The 21619-nt window shown below is 34.7% G+C and overlaps 1 protein-coding gene across 2 annotated transcripts in view; it reads left to right on the top strand.

The window, feature by feature from the left end:
- Positions 1-21619, top strand: part of SPAG16 (sperm associated antigen 16) — a 747944-nt gene that overhangs the window by 350809 nt on the left and 375516 nt on the right. For both annotated transcript variants that reach the window (XM_074312750.1, XM_074312756.1), the window contains one exon: positions 1603-1746. In XM_074312750.1, the coding sequence (XP_074168851.1) occupies positions 1603-1746 (144 nt within the window). The remainder of the gene's footprint in view (positions 1-1602; positions 1747-21619) is intronic.

Below are 21619 nucleotides of genomic sequence, written 5' to 3' on the forward strand. Positions count from 1 at the left end.
TTCAAGGATTTGGTCGGCCTTCTTATGTGTATTTGAATATAGAATTCATTTCAGTCTGACATTTTTTACCTCTCATCATATTTTTCTTCTAATTAAGTTCTATAAATGTATTCTTTACCCATTCTGAGCTGTAATAAATTCCTTTCCTGAATTGGCCTTCTGAAAGTCACAAACCAACATTATGATGAATTGCAAAATGAAAAATTTCCCATCTACTGTGTTTGTTTTGAGTAGCAAAGTGCTGGGGAAAAAGGAAACAGTGTTTCACAAGAAAGAAGGCCTTGCTCATAGTCTTTACTTGTTTCCAACATGGATTGACCACAGCAGATTTACAAAACTTTCCAGGTCTAATGCAAGGAAATGAATTTTCAGTTCAACATTTTGGGGGTAAATGTTATTAATGGAAGGGATCCACAATGAAAAAAATGTTTTGCTCCTGGGTAAGCCCTGGAGTTACCCATGCAGATATGGACTGAGACCATGATTTCTTTGGGAAATTGATTTCCTTAAGTTCTTATTGCAGAAGAAAAGGAACAAGGCCATTCATAGAATGTACTGTGGGAAAAACAAGTGCGTGATTTTTTTTTTTTTTGAGTCCTTCTCTGTTTCACTTCACTATATAGGCAAGTAAATGTATTATGTCTTACACTTGAGAAGGTTGTGTTGAAGCTGAGCAATTCAGTGCTAATTAGGCTGGCATTTTAATAGGCGCTTAACACTGGGCACATTTGCTTCAATTACATTTTAAGGCATAGATAAAACTCTATATAAATAAGATTAGAGCATTGCCATAGATAAAAGATCAGACATTAACCTTGTAGACTCTTGATTTTGGTATGGTTTAGCTCCAATATTTAAATAGCCACAATGATCATAACCCCGTTGAAATAATACTGGTTAATGTGTTAATCATTAAATTTACATACTTCTTTTCCATTTCCCTCTATTCCTTTATAGAGTGGGGATTGCCATATGCATCCTGAATTCATCACTGTAATCTGTTTACTGTGCATTGACTGCAGCCAATTTAAGTGGTATAATAGCACAGAATTTGAGCTCCTTTGCTTGGTGTAGATACTAGTAGGCCATGGACTTAATGTTTCAGTTATAGTATCTATTATAGGACTGTGGTAATGGTTATGATTCATGATCTTTTCCTGGATCATGCTTGATTTAAGATATACTACAGTCTGAAAAGAATTTGTATTTTCTTAATAATAAGCATGGCTACTGTTCCAAATAGCCCAACACCAAATTTTGACTGGTATCACTTTTTCTCCATAAGAGAAAAAGAAAAACAGAATTATTGCTTTTAAAACAGAATTAGCCATAAGCAAGTACCTAAATCAGCCATCTCATTTGGCACATGAGGAATCTGAGATCCAGTGAAGTTAATTTGATTGATGGCATTCAGAAAGTGATTAACGTTAGAGCTATAGCCTAGATGCTAAAACCTGGTTCCTCTGAGTTCCAGACCAGCATTCTCTGAACTCTCTGTCCTTCCTTACTGAAATGGGATAATAGCTGCTGTTTTATTTATTTACAATGTGAAACCATTTGCTGATATCTTCCCATAATTCTCTCTCCTCTCTCCCTGTATAGCATCGCCATACACCCCCGAAAAGACATCCTGGTCTCCTGTGGTGAGGACCACATCTGGAAGTTGGTGGGGCTCCCCAAAGGCAATGTGCTTCTAACAGGATGCAGCCACACTGACTGGCTTTCCAACTGCTGCTTCCATCCCAGGTCAGTGCACATAACTCCCTGAAACCAGCCCAATCTCTCCTGGGAATGTATTTGTGTATTCTGTTTCTCCACTCTCCTGGCTTTTTAAAATGGAAATATGAATAATGGACAAAAACTGTACATGTTTAACATATACAACTTGATGAGTTTGGAGATAGGTATACATCCTTGAAACATCACCACAGTCTATGCATAAGCATTTCAATCATCTCCAGAAGTTTCCCGCCACTCAGTTTATTGTCATCGTCATCATTAAAACACTTTACATAAGATCTACCCTTTTAGCAATTTTTTAAAACACAGACTACACTATTGTTTACTGTACTCTGTATGGTATATGATAGATCTCTAGGAATTACACTGTGCAAATAAAACTTTGTACTTTATTGTTTTTGATGACACTTTTCTCTCTGCAACCACACACCCTCCACTGAATTTAGAAATGTGTAGATAAATGTTCCTTTGGCTTTCATTATATTGACTTTAGATTGATTTATTTTGATATTTGGTACCTGTAAAACTTAGCCCACATGCTGATGCATTCAACAAGAGTAATAAGCTTCCCCAAACAAGTGTTATTAATGCTTCTTGTACTCACAAGTTCTGACAAGGCTCATGGATTTCTAGTCAATAATGCATGCTAATGTTTACTTTGCCTCTGTTAATCATACAGGTTTTTCTTTTAGAATTATGTTACCTACCATAAAGGATCGGAAGGCAGTGATCAATTTATTTAAAAATTCAATGACACTCAAGATATTAAAGAGAACAAAATAGAACTGAAAGCATTGAACTCTGTAATGTTCAGAATTCATTGAATTTTTATACCCCAAAGGCCAAGGGCATAGAAGGAAAGATATTGTTAAATACACAGATACATTATGTCTGGTGGCAGAAAACCCCTATCCCCAATCCTGACTGTCTTCTGTTGTTTATCATTACTCTTAACATTTGTAAACACTCTGGCATCTGCTTCTTTCTAACATTCTCTGGTCTTATTACTCCTGGAGACTCACAGTTCTGGTGCAATTTCTAAACCACTCTATTGGGAAATGTTGTTCTTAGGAGGACTCTTTATTGATTTGTTTTTCATGTTTTCACAAAACTCTCTTAAAAGACAACAAAACATTTTTATCTTGGTATGAATTCAGTGTAATCAGATTGAAATAAAAATAAACTAAGTTTTTTAGAAATGGGTGAGTTAATGAAAAGAGTGAACTATTTTTCTTTTAATTTAAATTTTTGGAAATTTCCTCAAAGTATAATTATCTTTAGTATTAGATGTTTGAATTTAATTTTTGAACCTGTAGTGCATTCTGTATCTGGTATATGGATAAACAGAGCCATGCCACCTCTCACCTCTTAGGAACATAAAGCCCATCTTGCAAGCAGAGACAACACAATTAGAAGTGTAGCCTATCACTTAAGTAGTTGCTGGGCATACTAATCAGATTTCCATAATGCCCTGTTACCATGACAGCCAGTGACTCAGAGATTTTCTCATTAGTGCTTGACCAGCACAGTTCCTTTTAATAGATCTTCCTGTTTTCCCACTCAATTACTGAAATTAAAATGAGATGAGATACATCATTATTCACTCATACTATGAATTTACATTCATTACTATGTTTGGCAGAACTGTAGTAAAATGTAACTACACTTTGCTTTTTTCTAGTGCATGGGATAAAAATAATGGGAAAAATACATTTAACCATAAATGTTTATAAATTGGCGATATTTAATAGCAAACATTTTTTTTTGTAGAATTAACGAAAAATGATTATCAGAAACAACAAAATATCTCTTTTTATTTAGGGTAGAGATCAATTCTGAAATAGTGTATAAATCAGACCTCATTGAATTAATGCTTAATGTGTTCAAATCAACACCGAAGACCATCTACCTGTAATACAATACATAGAATATAGGCCTATAATATATACACATATATAATATGTCTTAAAAGTTGTTGAAATCCATGCTTTCAGAAACAAATTTGTGACATTAGATTTTTATTTTGGCTTAGGTAATTTAGTCAATTAAAAAAATAGTTTACTTTTGAAGATAGAATTTTTCCTATTTCTCTATATACATCCATCATTAAAAAATTCAACCAAAATATATTTGATTCAAAGATGATAGATACTTTAGTATCTAGTTGGATCTTTAGTTAATGAATGCAGTCATAGTCTTCCTTAGAGCCCATCTTTGTCATGAGCTTGATTCTGCTCCCTTGGAAGTAGCCTTGGGTAGACACAACTGTATACTGACAACTGCCTAAGTCCTGTGCACTTCACCTAGAAAAATAAACTTGTATGTTTCCTTTAGTTTTAATTGCAATTGCTTCTCATTCAGTGTTCTCTGTGGCTTCCAATTGAATGCACTCTTGATTACTATGACATTGGAGCCACTGTCTCTTCTGCCACAGTGACATAACCCAGATTTCTCTTAGGGGATCAATTCTACTGATAAGACAGTGGTACACCTTAACTGATCCAAATCAGTCTTTATCTTCCTGTTTCATTTGCCATACCAGCAGTATATAAAAAACAAATACAATAGGCATAGCAATATCAATATCAGGCAAAGGAGGGTGGGCAGGTAGAAAGTAAACCGAGAGGATCACTATCATTTGAGGATTCAGATAACATGATGTTGAACTCTATCGAATAAAAGCTCTTTTAAGTACAATAAGATTCTGACGACATTTCAAAGTATCTCTCTCAGTTTTTACTCTGTCAAGTAAACAAAATCACAATGCAATTAGAGACATTAATAAAATAGTAAGAGCATTAAATAGTATGTATTGAACTTTGTACTTTTTTGAAGAGAGAATACTCACATAGATTCTTTGAAATCATTCAGTTAGATGTTTTAAAATGTATAACTCTTAACACCAAAAATATAGCATAAATGAATTCTGCAGAATAAAAATTACATACATTATAATTTGTGAGAAAGATTCGTAATAAAAGAAAATGACAAAACAGTAAGTAAAATATAATAAAACCTGAATTATTGCAAAGTAATAATGTCAGGTCAAAGAGGAACTATAAACTTGCATTACGAAGTTAGTAGACAATCGCAATCAAAATTCTTATCAAACTTATGAGATGTAACCAAAACTGTAATCAGAGTAAAATTCATAGTTTAAATGCTTTAGTATTAAACAAAAAATGAAATTAAGTGAACTCTGAATTCAATTTTAAAAGTATAACTGGTCAGTGAAGTACATAAAAGCAAAAGAATGAATACATGAAAAGCAGAAATTAATGAATTAGAATTAAAGAGTAAATATATGTTAATCCAAAGTTTTTGTTTGTTTTGTTTCTTTGAGAGAGAGAAAATAATAACACAAGGAACTACAATAAAATAAGTGATACCTCAAAAAACTTCTGGAGAAATGAAAGTGAGAAAGTGTAAATATAAACCTTAGCAATTTAGAAGGAAAGGAATTAAGGCCACATGTACATTGAGTGAAAAATATATATGTTTGGAATTTTTTATTAAATAATAGATTTCTATGAAAGTAAGCATTACCAATACTGAACCAAGATGAAACAGAAACTCAGCATAGAGTAATAACAGTGGAAAAAAATGAGCTTTGAAACTTCTACATCACGTTCCCATCTTAAAATGTTTTATGACTGAATTTTAAAAACTTTATCTAAAAAATAAATTAGTTAATTTTTAGGTTCATTGCAATTTTTGAGGAAAAGAAAAGTAAAAAGGAAACTTTATTGTTGGTTCTACAAATATAGTGTAAACATAATTCTAAACCAAACAAGTGTAGTACCCCCACCACAGCTGTGGGCCCATTTCACAATTATAGATACAAAACTTTTAAAAAGAATATAGAAAATAGAATTCAGTTGTATATTTAAAAGCAATATTATGACCAAGTAAAAATTTTACTTGAAAAGCATGGAATACATAAACGATCCAATTATGAGGACATCATATTATAAATTACATTAATAGATAGATATTGAAAGTTACTTTAAGATGATTGGATAAAAATTTAACACCTCTACTTAAGACACATATGTTTGCAAATACTGTTAAGCCCCATGTTTTGAAATTGACAAGAAGAATGGATTTTGGAAGATCTGGGAACTGAGAAAATCTGGCAGGTGAATATAGAATCTAGCGTTAGATGGGTCAAAAGAGAAATGTGTGCATGTGCTTACAGGTAATAGAGCAAAGTAGAGAGCATGAAACCAAACAGACAAAAATACCTAGAATACTTAAAATCAAAATAGGAGCAAGGCCCTTTTGTCCAAGCTCTCACATAGCTATACAAATCTAGTTACTTTTCCAGTTGGTATTTATTCTTAGTGAATGTTAGCCACATTTTTTTCTTTTCCTGAATGCTATTATTTTTATTAAAATATTTTCAATAGTGACATAACTCAAAAATAAAATGGAAGACTATGCATATTGAAGACATTTAAAAATTCTTATCACAAGAGTCAATCTCCCAAAGGCTGTGTTATTTCAAAATAACACTACGCACACAATAGATCATTGCCATATATTGTTTACCATAGACTTGGTTTGTTTGTATCTAAGTTTGTAGGTTCTTTAGTCGAATTTGTGTATCAAAACATGTTTTAGAAATGTCATAACTCATTAATAATCATTGTATAACTGGCTGTTATTACATATTTACCACTAGATGGTGATCACACTTTAGTAAGGCAAAGCACCCTACGCATTTACTTGGTGGACTGGTGAACTAGCTGTTGAAAGTTATTGATTAGTCAGTGAATGTGATGAATAGCAGAGCAATGCAGAGGATATGCAGTGATGCTATCTTTGCACTATTAAAAGACGGAAGTATGCAAAACTGAAAAGAAGGAACCTTAACCGTACTCCATTGCAAGACAGAAATATCTAAACAGATAACACATGGAATCAGAGCTTCAGGTTGCCCATGTTTGAATCCCAGGTTTACTTTTGCTAGTCCAGTCAGTTTTCTCATTCATGAAAAGGGTATAATACTCATAGCTATTTTGTAGTTTGATTGTGAAGGATAAATGCTATAATATATGAAAAACACAAATATTATTGCCTGGCACATACATGCTCAATAAATGCTACCTATTATTATTATTATTATTCATTGATAGGAATTTTGAGAACTTAGAGATAGTAAAATAGTGTTATAAAACCAGTAGCCTTAAACACAATGGGATTAGAAGGGTAGGGTCCATTGTTAAGTCTCCATTAGAAGAACTATCCATGAAACATTAATTGGTAAGATCACATCTCAAGTTTTTATCATGTTAAACACGGTAACGGTTATAAATTGAAAAACAAATATAATTAATGCAAAATATATGTTATCCATCTGTTCTTAGCCCTTAAAAAAACACATATGTGTTGTTTTCTTTTAATTACACCAATTAACTCTTTGTATTCTGCTCTTACAGAAGAAAGAATTTTGTATGTTTCCTTTTTTTTTCAGGTTTTAGATTGTCTTAGACGGAACAAAATTTTGACCAGAAACACCAAAAATTATACTCTTAGAATAGTCATTTTGTTTTGTTTATTATTAAATTTATTGGGGTAACATTGGTTAATAAGATTACACAAGTTTCAAGTATACAATACTATAATACATCATCTGTATATTGCATTGTGTTTTCATCACCTAAAGTTTAGTCTCCTTCTAGTGTCATATATTTGACCCCCTTTACCCTCTTCAACCTGCCCTCACGCCCCCTCCCCTCTGGTGACCACCATACTGCTGTCTGTATCAGTGGAGCTTTTTTTGTTTATTTGTTTGTTTTATTTGTTCATTTCTTGCTTTCTTTTTTATACCACACATTTGAGTGAAATTACATGATTCTTGTCCTTTCCATCTGACTTATTTTGCTTGGCATGTAGTAGTTGACCTCCTATATCCAAAGACATGTTTTATTATTGTTGGTCCATTTAGACTAGCTTTGGTCAACTAAAACACAAAGTTGCCTATAATTCTCCAGGTTAATATTAATAGATCAATAAAATTCACGTTGCACTTACTTAATAATATATTATTTGGTCTTTACCTATACCAGGGAACTTCAATGACAGCACATAATTTTGAATGTAAATACAATGTCCATTTCTCTGATGCTTGGAATTGCATTTTCTTTTGTATGACCACAGCTTATTATGTCAAATAGTATGCATCTCCCTAAATATCTCTATAAAATGAAAGCAGTTGGGATTAGCAGTTTAAACAATTTCACAGTGCTGCATTTTTTTTCCTGAGTTCACTGCCTTTGGCAGAAATAGAGCTGACAGCATCCTGTTAAACATAACTTCTACCCTTATAGGCTGATTTATGAATTGTGAATAAATGAGCCTCTCCAAAACCCCTCCTACTCTCTCTTTCCTGTACACACTACCTATTCATGTATTTATAGAGTGCCTAAAACCATAGTGTGAAAGTATATCATTTAGTTATTTAAAAGAACAGAATCTTGGATAACCTTTATATTTGCTATACACTTAAAGCCAGGAGTTCAAATTTCAAAACATAATGAAGAGATTGATTTAACATTTCCCTAAGACTGTGATGTTCTGCTACTTCCTGAGTTTCAGAGGTGGATGCTTTCATCATGTGGAAACTTCAATAGATATTTATCAAGATATTTTTAGATATACCTTTTAAATAATAATATCCTACTCTATATTTTTTGAAGAGGTGTATCTTATGCTTCAGTTCTTAATTGTCACTTTTATGTGAAGGGGCTAAGCATTGAAAATAACAGCATACTTCTTTAAATATGTTTTTGTTTAATTCTAAAAGTAATACATAAGAAAAGTATTTTAAAAAAATATTTTCTGTAGTCTCACAGCTCAGTCAAAACTTGGAAAGACTGCTCAAGGGTTCTCCTCAGGCAGGTGGCAGGATCTGGTTGTACATAAGAAACGCCTTCTAAAGGCAGACTTCTTTTCAAATGTGGGTATGGCAGAGCACTGGCTCTTTCATTTTATTTAACCTCTGAGAGCCTCGGTTGCTTGTTTGGAAATGGGGATAACCTACTTCATACGGCTTTTATGAAGACAGCATGAGAAAAACCTATGTAAAACATTAGCAGTCATGGACTCAGAATAACCACTTGGTAAGAGTAGCGTTGGTGGTGGTGTTTGGCAGATTCTAGCCTAGATCAGTTTTTTCTGAAATCAGTATTGCCTCCAGGTCTATCCCCCTCTTTCTATCAAGAAAAAGAAATATGAGGAATACTGTAAGTGTGTTATGGGAAGGGTCTGTGACTTACTCATCTTTGTATTCTTGGGACGCAGCGAATCATGTGAAACATAGGGAATTGATCATTATTTCTTGAATTAAAATGAACAGAATTGAAGATGCCAGACCCTGAATATGACCACTTATTCTCATACTCCTGGCAGGTATCATGTGAGTATAGGAATATCCTCACAAATATACACATATATACATATTCACACATACAACTTGTTACTGCTGAGACCACTTTATCAAAGGAGCAAAAAACTTCATGTTACTCTTTCATTTGGCAGAAAACCCCTAAAATATAAAATCTTCTCTGAATAATATCACAAGAAGAAGAAATTTCAGACAAAACCCATCCTAAAAAGAGAAACAGTTCCAGACTGGTAGAATAAGAACCTTCAAAAATCTACTCCTCTATAAAAGCAGACAGAATACTGGCAAAAAATGCCCAAATCAACATTTTTCAGAACTCTAGAACTTAACTAATGCCTTGCACCAATCCGAAGAGTATTCACTCAAGAAAAATTGCTGAATCTGAGTAAGAACAGTGAGGTTTTTCATATTCTAACTTGTCTCATCCCCAACCCCCTCTCCCCCACTCTGCAGCACTCTTGAAAACCAACTGCCTTATAATCACGGAAGCTGTGAAAATGAGTACCGCAAGTAGAGAGGCAGAACAAGTGTGGAAATCCTATTCTTGGAAAAATGTGCCTATTTGAACTTTCTGGAAATCCTCATTTGCAGGACTTGTTTTTATTTGACCTGAGTCAGGGCTCACTCTGTCAGAATGAACTATTTGCCAGGGCATTTGTAGCAAATAATTAAGAGCAAGTGTTTCAAGTTGCAACTGCTGAGGCAGCAATGGCAATTGAGTAAACAAGAGGTTGACCAAAACTCTTAAACAGAAAAGCTGGAAAATTAACTATCCATAGGGGGCTTGCCATATTTCTATGAATATCAAAGGATACATGCACTGGGAGGGCTGTGTGCATGTCCAAGAAATAGTTGTGAGGGGTCTAATCTCTCACCTCTGGCTGACCTGGAGGACTTGTGTTAAGTAGAAGTAAGAGCTGAGGCAGGGTTCCAAACATGCAGAGTATTGAAGATGTGCCCCAACTTGCACACAGATCCACTCGCCAAAAACTGGATGATTTATTGGTTCAAAGTATTTAATCACTACCTTTCAATCTTTAGTTGACTGCTAAACTAAACAAGCAGACTTCTGTGGCCATACACAACAAAGAACACAAATTTCTTTGAATTACTTTAGGAAAATCACTTAAACCAACAACAAACAGCAGCAAGAAGAAACCCTGGAGAGAGAAAAATCTGATTTCCAGAGTGTCCACATTATATATTTTTTAAAATGTCAGGTTTTCAACAATGACCAAAAAAGAAAAAAAATAGAAAACATGAAAAGACAGGACAATTTACAGAACCTGTAAATATGTTACATAACAAGGTAGACTTAAAACTGCTAATGTTTAAGATTCTAATCAGCTGACCTTAAAATAAGATTATCCTGGATTATGCAGGTGGACCCAGTATAATCATGATTACAAGGCTCCTTTAGATGTGGAGAAAAAAGACAGAAGGGTCTAAGAGTCATGTGACATGATGTGATGTGATGTGATGTGAAAAAAGGATTCTCCTCCTAGAAAAATCAGAAGGAACCAGTTGTTTTGACATATTGACTTCAGCTCAATGGAACTTATTTCAGAGTTCTGGCCTCCAGAATTGGAAAATAATAAATTCATGTTATTGTGCCCCACCAAGTTTGTAGTAATTTGTTACAGCAGCTAAAAGAAACCTAATACATCAGTCTTGCGCTACTATTGTTAAACTCATTCCTAAGTATTCAATTCAATTATTTTTGATGTATTATAAATGAACTTGTTACTCTAATTATCAGATTGTTCAATGCTAGGGTATGGAAATACAGTTGATTTTTATATATTAATCTATCAATATACAACCTCATTAATTTTAATAATTTAGATTTCTTAATTTTTTTATATGCAAGATGATATTATCTGAAAAGGTAATTTTCCTTTTCTAATTATGGATGCTGCCCCCACCCTGCTTTTGTTTTTGTTTTTAATCTAATTGTTTGGTTACTCTAGAACAGTGTTGAATAGATGTGACAAGAACAGACATCCTTGTGTTATTTCTGATCTTAGCAGGAAAATGTTCAGTCTTTCACCATTAAGTATGATGCTAGCTGTGAGTATTTTGTAGATGACTTTATCAGATTGAAAAGTTCTCTTCTATTTCCAATTTGTTGAGTGTGTTTATCTTGAGAAGGTGTTGGATATTGTTAAATGCTGTTTCTGTAACTAGTAAAATGATCTTGTAGTTTTCTTTCTGTATTTTATCGGTTGGTTTTTGGTATGTTAAACCAACTTTTCATTTCTGTTATAAATGCTAGTTGGTCAAGGTATATAACCCTTTTAATAAGTCACTGAATACAGTTTGCTAGTATTTTGTTGAGAATATTTGCATCTATATTCATAACAGATAATAGGTTTGTAGTTTTCTTGTGATGCCATTGATTTGGGAATCAGAGTAATTATGGTTCACAGGATGAGTGGGAAATGTCCCTTTCTCTTGTTTTTTGGGGAAGATTTTGAGAAGGATTAATGTTAATTCTTCTATAAAGATTTGGCAGAATTAATCATAGAAGCCACCTGGCCCTGCGCTTTTTTTTTTTTTTTTTTTTGAAAGGTTTTAATTACTAATTCAATTTCAGGAATTTGTCCATTTACTATAGGTTATCTAATTTGTTGTTGCATTTTTGCCATATTATTTCCATGTTCATAGTTTTCCTTATAATCCTTTTTAATTCTTTAAATTTGGTAATGATGTGCTTTCTTTCATTCTTGATTTTAATAGAGTCTTCTCACCTTTTTCCCCCTAGATTAGTCTAACAAAAGTTTTGTCAATGTTGTTGCTTGTGTTAAAGAACCAACTTTTAAAGTTGACCATATATATATATATATATATATATATATATATATATATATTAAATTCACTATTCAATTTATTTCTACACTAATGCTTATTATTTCCTTCTTTTTGCTTTGGATTTAGTTTTCCCTTTTTCTTCTTTCTTAATGTGGCAGGTTAGGATGTCATCTGAGATCTTTATTCTTTTGTACTGTACCATTTTAAGCTATAAATTTCCTTTTAAGCAATGTTATAGAAGCACTGTGTTTCTGTGGCCTCTTTGGAAGAGCTCTGGTGCAAGGTAAGTTCAGCCACCGCCTGTGACTGGCTTGTATCTACCTGGTAAAAGCTACAAAGTGATCCACCTTTGCTGGGTCTGGAGGCAGGTATGAGAGGCCACACTGTGAACCAAGTTTGGCTCTCACCCATATAGGTCCTGGGTTTGCTTAGCCCAAGGTACAGGGGACCCCGTGGCTTATTGCACCCTATTAGCTAGTCTTAAGGCTTAGTTGCTGAAAGAACCTTGATTGGTACATGAGTTGGGTGAAGTGGGGTCTCAGGGATTCACCAGAGTGGGGTGAGTGGTGTTAACCTGGTCAATACAGATTCATATTTGGCACCAGTGCCATGCCTGGGGCCACTCAGTAAAAGGGACACAGCCCACTGAGGCCAGCTGCTGCCTTTCTGGGTCCTGTGTACTTCTGAGAGTATTTAAGTAAAATTGCACTGTGTGCCAAAACCAGCCACCTGCCTCTGAAAAAAACTCTGGTGGTGCTGGGCTTAGGCTGACTGCTTGAAGCCAACAGAGCCTCAGGGTGTGTGTAGGCTGAGGTCAGCAGCTTGCTGCTGAAATTGCCTCTGGCAGTGTGCAGACTGGGGCTGGTCACCCACCCCTGAAAGAGCTTCTGATGGTGCTCAAGTTGGGTGGGATGTGGTCTCAGGGAGCCTTCAGGGTGGCATGAGAAGTGTTCACCAGGCTATCTGCATTACTCTTAAGCATATATGTAATTTCCCAAGTGTATTATTTATTTGTGTCAACCTAATCTAATTCATTTCTTTGCCCTTCTCTCAGGAGCAAAATTAAAGAATTATTGTTTTTGCTTATTAACACTTATAAAATAACTTATTTATGTCTATAGCTCCCTTACAGATTTTAATTTGATAATTATGTTCTTTTTCTTGCTACATAACAGAGACGTGTGCTTATCATTGTTTGAATTATCTGTAAACAATTAAGCACAACACATGTAACCCAGTCTGGGGTTGCTCTTCAAATTCTCCTGGAGAGCTAAGAAGCAAAGTCATCTACCCTCTTCTTTCTTTCTCCAGGTCCCCAGTACACACCCATGTCTATCATTGGCCACTGCCAGTGTTGAGGCCCACCTTCAAAGAGATCTAATTGGGCTAATATAAAAATAGTAGTTTTTCACTCCCTTAGAACTGTTATTATATGCAGTCATGTTTCTATCAGATATCAAGACTTGATTCCAGTTTGTGTTATTGCATGGCAGGCAAATACTCAGTTTCCACTTACATCATATAATTAGGTCATGGATTCATACTCAACAGACTTGACAGAGTACAACAGTTCATGTCAACATTTTTCTTTCAATTTGGGCTATGGGAGTGAGACAGCTGGGAAGGGATGCTCTTAGTGCAGCCATCCTGAGCTACCTGAGTTTGCAGCTAGCTGCTGGTGCATGTCCAGACAACTCCTTACATGACCAACCTGAGAAGCTCCCCACAGCCCTCTTATCAAACACTTATGGATGGGTGAGCCATAAGTGGTACTTAACAAATTAGCAGAAAACATTTGAACACATGTAACTGGTTCTTTCAAGTTAACTAAATACATATTCAACATATAAAGAAATTATTTATAGTTTCAAATACCTTTTCTGAGTGGGGTTCATCATGCTGTATTTCATCTTTACAAACCCCACTCTCCCACTGCATTATATTGTCTTCATCTCATATTTTTCCCACCTTACTGCTACTTGCTGTAACTTCATACATAATAAGTTTGTTTGAGGCTGAGTTATCTTACACCCTTTGGCAATATGATTCAAAAGTTTTCTAATTGTCTTTCTCCTTTCTTTGTTAGTGAATAGACTTCAGAGAGAGCTATTTTCTCTGATTCTTTAAAATTGTCCCCTTCTTCTGACTTTTAGCATTTTTTCAAAGATTTTATTGTTTAAGGAACAAACTGAGCTCCAGAAGAAATAGTGCAATTGAAAATCGATCTAAGTGTGCTTATTTTCCACTTATTTTATATGCCTTTTCAGAAAGAAGCCCTAAGGTTTCATGAGCTTTCTGATTCTCTTAGTCCTTTACTGGAAAGAAAGGCCTGCTTCTGAGGCTTTGTGTCCCATTCAAATCTAGAGAGACATCCCTCTGGGTATTGTTTTTATATTTAAGACACTTGTTCCAGAAAAAAACACCCCTTGCCACTGTCACCTTCTGTGTATTATGGCAACAAGTCTCACAAATTTTCCTCCCTTTTCTAAGGAGATATAGGTAGGGTTTCCAGGCTCTTTTTCTGAATGCATCTAATGCTGCTGTTCTTTTATGGAGGGGAGACTACAAATCCGACCTTTGTACATTATTCCTGCTAATTTGGTATGTGGTATATTTAGCAGACATTCTTTGAACTCTTGGGCATTCGATGACAAATTTTCTAGTTTTCAGGATTAGAGCATATTATTCCTTGTTTTTATCTTCTCCTGGTCATTCTTTAAACTCTGGGTGGAAGAAGTTAGAAGCCTGGGTCCATGTCATCATCTTACTCAGAAGCACATATTTATTTTTGATAGATGATTAGAATTGACCGTTAAGGTCATTTTTATTCTTGAGATTTTATATAAGCAAATTTTGCCCTAAGACTATTTTCTGTAGGCAAGAAGTTTCTCAGGTCAAATAGATGCTGTCAAAATAATGACTCCAAGAACTGTTAAATGTCATGAGGAACTAACATTTTGCCTCTAGTTAAACCAAAAATCATTCAACTGTATCTAAGCTCCAAAGAAATATTAGCTTGTATGACCTAAACTTGCTGATTGATGGCCTGATTAAATTACAGAGGAAACCTTGGCAAGTTACTGTGGTTTTTAGAAAATTTACAAATATCGGTAGAGTTCACAGTTCTCTTCTCGGAAAGGCATTATAATGTACGTGTATACTGAAGCATTCTAATTGAGCGAATATAACACCTTGAAAGACAATATCAAGCCCTCAGGTCAAGAGTTGTCAGTTTGGTCCACAACGTGCTCTGCTGTAAATGTCCACGATGGCCACATCCATTGGGTAAACTAGCTCATGGCACGACTATTCCTTTTTTTTTTTTTTCCAACTCTCTTTCAAAGACTGTATCAAATGCTCAGCCAAGTCAATCATAGAGAGTAATAGACATTATAAAGGCAGTGACATGACGGCCACAAGTTTTCATGCTTAAGGATTGTTACTGATACATAGTCAGGTAAATAATTAAAGATGTTAGTGATATGTTACATATATTGTTTTAATTTTGTTAACCTTCTTGTCAGATAAGATCTGTTTTTTCTTAAATATAGTTTACTCACACGTAAAAAGCAGTGACAAAGACTAAAGCAATTCATAACTTATGGAGGACCAGTCAGAAGAAGCTGAGGCCTGTCAGGGAAGAACAACACTATTATAATAGTGATGGTAATAAAAAGAACAAGGCCTTCCAATCTTCTTCAGTCTGGATTCTTCAAGAGAATTAAACCCTAGAGAAAATTATTTGAGTGACATCTTTTCAATTCTCCAATTCTGGATATATAAGAGATAAATTAATACTTTTCATTTAATGGGTATATCAGGACGTTAGGGATTGACTCTTTTGCAAGAGCCCTGATTGAGAAGGTATAATAACTTATAAAGATACCTAGGAAATACGCTCAATAGGAATAACTCTCCTATTGGAATTGGGAAAGAGTGAGAATTTAATATGGTCCCAGATTTTTAACTTGGAAAATTGGATTTCTGAATTAAGGAATATAGATTAAGGAGTACATTTATGGAAAATTTTACGGCTTCATTTTGGGTTCATTGAAATTGAAATGTCTGTGTGTGATTTAGGTAAAGATATGCAGTATATGAATCTGAATCTCAGTAGAGTTTACAGTGTATGAGTTATCTACTGCCTCAATAATGTTGCACAATAAACCACCTCAGATAGTTTCAGCTTAATATAAGAATTATTTATTCAACTCATAATTTTGTGGGTCAGCAGTAAAACTTGGGTTTATCTAGGAAGATCTTATCTCAGCTGGGCTCCTTCATATATCTATTTTCAGGGCAAGTTAACTAGGTAGCTCAGCTGGCATTCCTTCAAAATCTTCCACATGTCTCATCCTCTGCACACTCTCACCTCCCTCCAACAGGCTAGGCTAGGTGTGGTCTCACGGAGAGGCTCAGGTGCAAGGACAAGCAAGCCCAACTGTGCAAGAGAATCAACAGAAGTTTGCACATTTTCTGAACTGGAGCAATATTATTTTCTTCTCATTTTACTGGCCAAAGCCCAAAGTGAGAGAGGGGTGTGACTGCCAAATGATTGGGTCAAGGGCTTGGATACAGGAGGAGGTAGATAACTGAAACCCTTTTTTCATTCTATCCTTTTAAAAATGAGATAACCATGCATTGAGGTTTGCTCAGAAAAGTTTCCTTTTATTCCTGTTATCGTTATAGAACTATTAATAGAACTCCCCTCTCACTCTCAAAATTGTGCCAATTTGAGTGATACATTATACGGGAGTCCTACATTTAGGATGGGGTTTGAATTGGAATAGATGAACTCATTGAAACAGAATGGGTGAAGTGAGTAAAAGAAACTAAGATTAGAATCCATGAAGGAGGTGCCACGGAGCAGGAGATGAGACAGGACAGAATGGATATGAGGAAGCCAGCAGAGAAGGGATGCATATAAGAGGGCTAAATGACAAGGTTAATACTGCCAAGGTGTGAAATAAAATATGGAATAAATATGTCTATTGCATTTGACGACTAGGAGTCTTTGATGAACACAGTGAGAGGTTTCAGAAAAGTGATTGCAGTTCATTAAAAGGTTGACCCTAGTTCTTGCTCTCACACTAATTTAGCACTGAAACTTTTTATTTGACTAGTCTGGGTCTTAGATTTAAAACAAAAAGGACTGGGTTCTGAGGAATGAGGTTCTTTGAGTGCTAACAACCTTCTCAGAGTCTGAATACTAAATACCAGTTCCAGACTAAAACCAAATGTGCAAGAGCCAAGGCCTGTAGCTTACGTTTCTTCCTTTGCCATCATTTTTAACACGGAAGAACAATGGTCTGATGTGGATTCGTTAGGAATTATTCTAATTTTATTTTATTATGTCTGTAAATTTATTTTCCTCTGTGTATTTGATGTCTTCCATTGACACAAAACTCAATAAGACCTACTGTAGTTACATTAAATATTAACCAGGACATTATTCGAGACATTTGGGAAGCTATCTCAGCCTAATCCAAAACCTTACTGAACATATTAAACAAGATAACTTGAAGGCTTGTCAAGATATTTTTGACAATCGTCCTAACGTGATGAAGCAAGTAAGAAAACACCAACTACCCCAGTAGAGAGTTTACTTTCAAAAGCTTTATAGATTTGACATTGTGTAAAGGTTTCTAACTACAAGCAGGCACAGCCTTAATGGCATTAACTGACATTTAATTTTGTAAATAACAAAACCCCTATTTGGAATGTAGGAACATAACTATTAGTAATTTGAAACTTCAAGAATAACTAATTGGCTAACACATAAAAGGACAGAAAATCTGACTAGTATTGACTTTGCAACAAACAAGAAAAAAAAAGGAAAGGCAAAAGAGAAGAAACCCACAATTTTCATATAGTTGAATCCTTTCCTTGGCTGCTTGCTTACACTTTGCAAACCTATTTTGTGTGAGTGGACATCAAATTCTCTTTGGGATTCTCAATTTCATTTATTTTATCAATAAAAGAGCCTTCCTGTGGAGAAAGGAATGAATCACAGATAAATAAAATATAAGAGATTACACTAGGAGCCTGAGCTTTTACCTTGACTAATCCAATAGCTTTTGCCAAATATCTCAATGTCAAAAGCATTATAAGTATTCTACAAGGTATGCCTGGCAAAGAGAAATCAATAAAAAAAGTATTGGATTTGATTAAAATGTTTACTTTTCCCCGCCTTCCCAAGCGAAATAGCTCTTTCCCATACTAACGTGATCTTTGATGTGGTTATTGGCTGGCCTTGTTTCTTGTCATAATGCCACATGCCTTAGAACTCATTTCTGAATCACATACTTTTCTGCCTCCACATAATTTCAGTATTGGAGTTCATGCTCTGATGTCATGCCATGTGTCTCTGACCTTGTTAACAATCATTACAGTAATAGTGTGAACCCATTTATACAACTTATTTTTATTCTAACAACTTCATAATGCATTTCATAAATTTTAGAGAAGAGAAAACATACTGAGCAAGATAATTCCACCCAAGTTTTCTCAGTTCAGCTATACTTAAGTCTTTCCAATTATTTTGCTCAGCAAAGACTCTTGGGCATCATAAAAAAAAATTCCAGAAAACTGGTTATGATATTTATGTAACACCTCAGGGCCTTTACATATTCTGTTCTTCCTCTGTGGAATGTTCTTCAAACTCTCCTTTCCCCTTGTCCCTCACGTAGTTAACTCTTAATCAGTCTTCAGGGCTAAGTGTCTTAATCATTTTGGTTCTGCTATAAAAAATTACCATAGATAGGGTGACTCAAACAACAAACATTTATTTATTAGATTCTGGAGGCTGGTAAGTCCAAAATTCAGGGGCCAGTATATATCGTGTTTGGTGAGAGCCCTCTTCCAGGTTTGCTGATGGCCGTCTTCTCATTGTATCCTCACATGGTAGACAGTAGAGAAGGAAGGTCTCCAGTGTCTCATCTTATAAAGGCGTTAATCTCATCATCGAGAGGGCTCCACCCTCATGACCTGGTTATCTCCCAAAGGCACCACCTCAAATATGATCGCATTTAGGGATTATGGTTCCAACATATGAATTTCAGGGGAGGAGGACACAAACATTCAGTCTATAGCACTGAGCTTTCAAAGTCACTTTTCAAAGCATCTTTCCCTGATTCTTCCAGATTAGGACAATTTCCCAGATATGCTTTTATACCTAATATCTCCTTATCATCATTCATCACAGAAGAGATTATTTGTTAAGAATACCTGCTTCCTCTACTGGATTGAGAACTCTGGGGATAGCAGGACTGGGAACCATTATATTTACTGTTGTATTCCCAACATCCTGTGGCACTGAAAAATATTTGTCATCATACTAATAGTCTACTTGCTATTTTAAGACTTCATGATCTCATTGATGGATTATGGCACAAACTGCCTTACTATTCTAACTGCCTCTTTCAAGCCCATATTGTCCAGCCCTGACTGATTTCTTATCCTACAACATTTTTTTTTTATTATGTTACATTCCAGTGCAATCACTCTGTCACCATGTTATTTATGGGGGGAAAAATGATGTTCCTTAGAGTAACATTTAAGGCCCTCTATAATTTTCTGATCTTAGAGAGGTCAATTACACCTATATCTGTTCTCATGGAGTAAGAACCTGAAATCCCAAGATGGGAGCTGATATTTTCAAGTGACAGGCTTCAATTACTTCTTAGATTGTTAGTTTCTTCTCTAGATGATGACATTCTTCAGAGAAAGAAAAGTTGGTATCTTATTTATATTGAACATTTGGTGGTTAGCACAATAAAGGTATTATTTGATATACATGGAATTGAATTAATAGCTTTTGAGAAACCCTGTACTTTGAAGCACCCAGCATGAAGTGTACTTTTCATTTAAAGGCATATATAATTTATTTTTTTTCTTTTGGGAAATTTTAATATTCAGATATATTATTCAAGGATTAAAAAGCTCTTATCATAGTATGCCCCATATTTGAGAATCTCTGTGAAATATCTTGATATGTAAACAGAGATTATCCTGTTAAAGAGCAACAAGCACCAATTGGGCTAAAGCAAATTCTTTTGTAAGCCATTCTGGACCTGCACTTACGGCTTTTAACTTAAAAAAAAGAAAAAAAGAAAAAAAGAATAGCATTTAGTTTGAATTGTCTCCTGTTATACTGCTAATGGAAATTTGGGGAAAGATTAGTGTAAAAAATATAAGTAAAACAACTATATCAAGTTCATTGTAACTTTTCTGGAGAGGGTATATGTTAGCAGAAGAAAAGTCTTCATGGAAATAGCAGAACCAAAAGTCAGAATCCGTCAGTATACCTATCTTCTTCTGGAGGGGATGGCGTGTGACAGGTACTTTGTACAGCAAGGATGATTGCTTCCACATGTCATAGATCTTAAAACAACCCAACCCTTTCTGTCTTAATTTCATGGTCACCAAACAATATTTTAATCACACATTGGTTTCTATTTTAGACTCTCAAGGTTGGGGGAGAAAATATGAAGATTTGAGTATTTCACTATAGCCTATCAGCTATATTTCTTATTAAAAATCGCCATCTTGTTTTATATCTATCGATGTCTTGTGTGTCTAGAATGAACTAGTCCTTTCTGCCTGTACTAACTTGGTCCATCACAGCATCTTCCCTGTCCGTTCTCTAACCCCAGGGCATGCTGCTTTGAGACGCTCTTGAGTAGCCTAATAGGCTTTTACATTATATATTATCACTTTCAGTAGACAGCGCAAAATCATGCCTGTCAGAGGTAGTATGAGCCTGAACTTTCCATCTCTAACCTTTCAACCAACCATTGCTTTTTAATTTTTAACTTTACAAGCAAACATTTTTCTATCTTATATAAAGTTTTCTGGTTAATTGATACCAAACCTGGAAGCAAGGTTCTCTTTGCCTTATCCTCAGGTGTGTCTCTCTGAAGCATGAATAAAATATGGGGATTCCCCAGTCATTTTAAGCTCCATGAGATGCAACCTTCGAGAAGATTTCATGTGCTTCTTTATGTCCCACCAAGTTGTGTATCTGTCCACAACATCTTCTACTAGGGAAACTCAGGATAATCTGTGATTTTTTTTTTTCCCCCTCCCTGGGAGTTATTTAACAGTGCTTTCATTCTTTGTCAAAGTTCCTGTTGAGAATGCTGTTTTAAAACTAAGTATTTTCCATGTATTTAGATGTCTTCAGTGCATTTATTTAAATTTTAGGACTGACATTAGATATTATTTGGTTTTGAGATGTTAATAGAAATATTGTGTTCTTTTGTTTTGGGAATTACATTTGTTAGTATATTATTGATTTATCCCTCCGTTACATGCTAGCGCTTTCAGATAGTTTTTAAAACTATCCTCAGCTTGGCCATTTGTGTATACTTTTGAGAGTTGTTATATAAGTTGATTGTCACTATAAAAAATTAGATTTAAAAACAAGTTCTAAAATTGTATTCAATTAAGCCTATTTTTTTTAGGACAGGGAGCACAAGAGAATTGTATTAATCTTAGTTGTTCTTTAGACAAATAAATATGTAATGCATATTGTATATCATGTATTATGCGTAATATATAGTTTACAATTGTTTTACTCTGTTATTATATATTCACATATAAATATAAATTAAATAATAAATATATAAATGCATATGTATGTTTATATATGTATATATG

Source organism: Rhinolophus sinicus, linkage group LG01, assembly GCF_036562045.2.
Source record: "Rhinolophus sinicus isolate RSC01 linkage group LG01, ASM3656204v1, whole genome shotgun sequence".
NCBI lineage: Eukaryota > Metazoa > Chordata > Mammalia > Chiroptera > Rhinolophidae > Rhinolophus > Rhinolophus sinicus.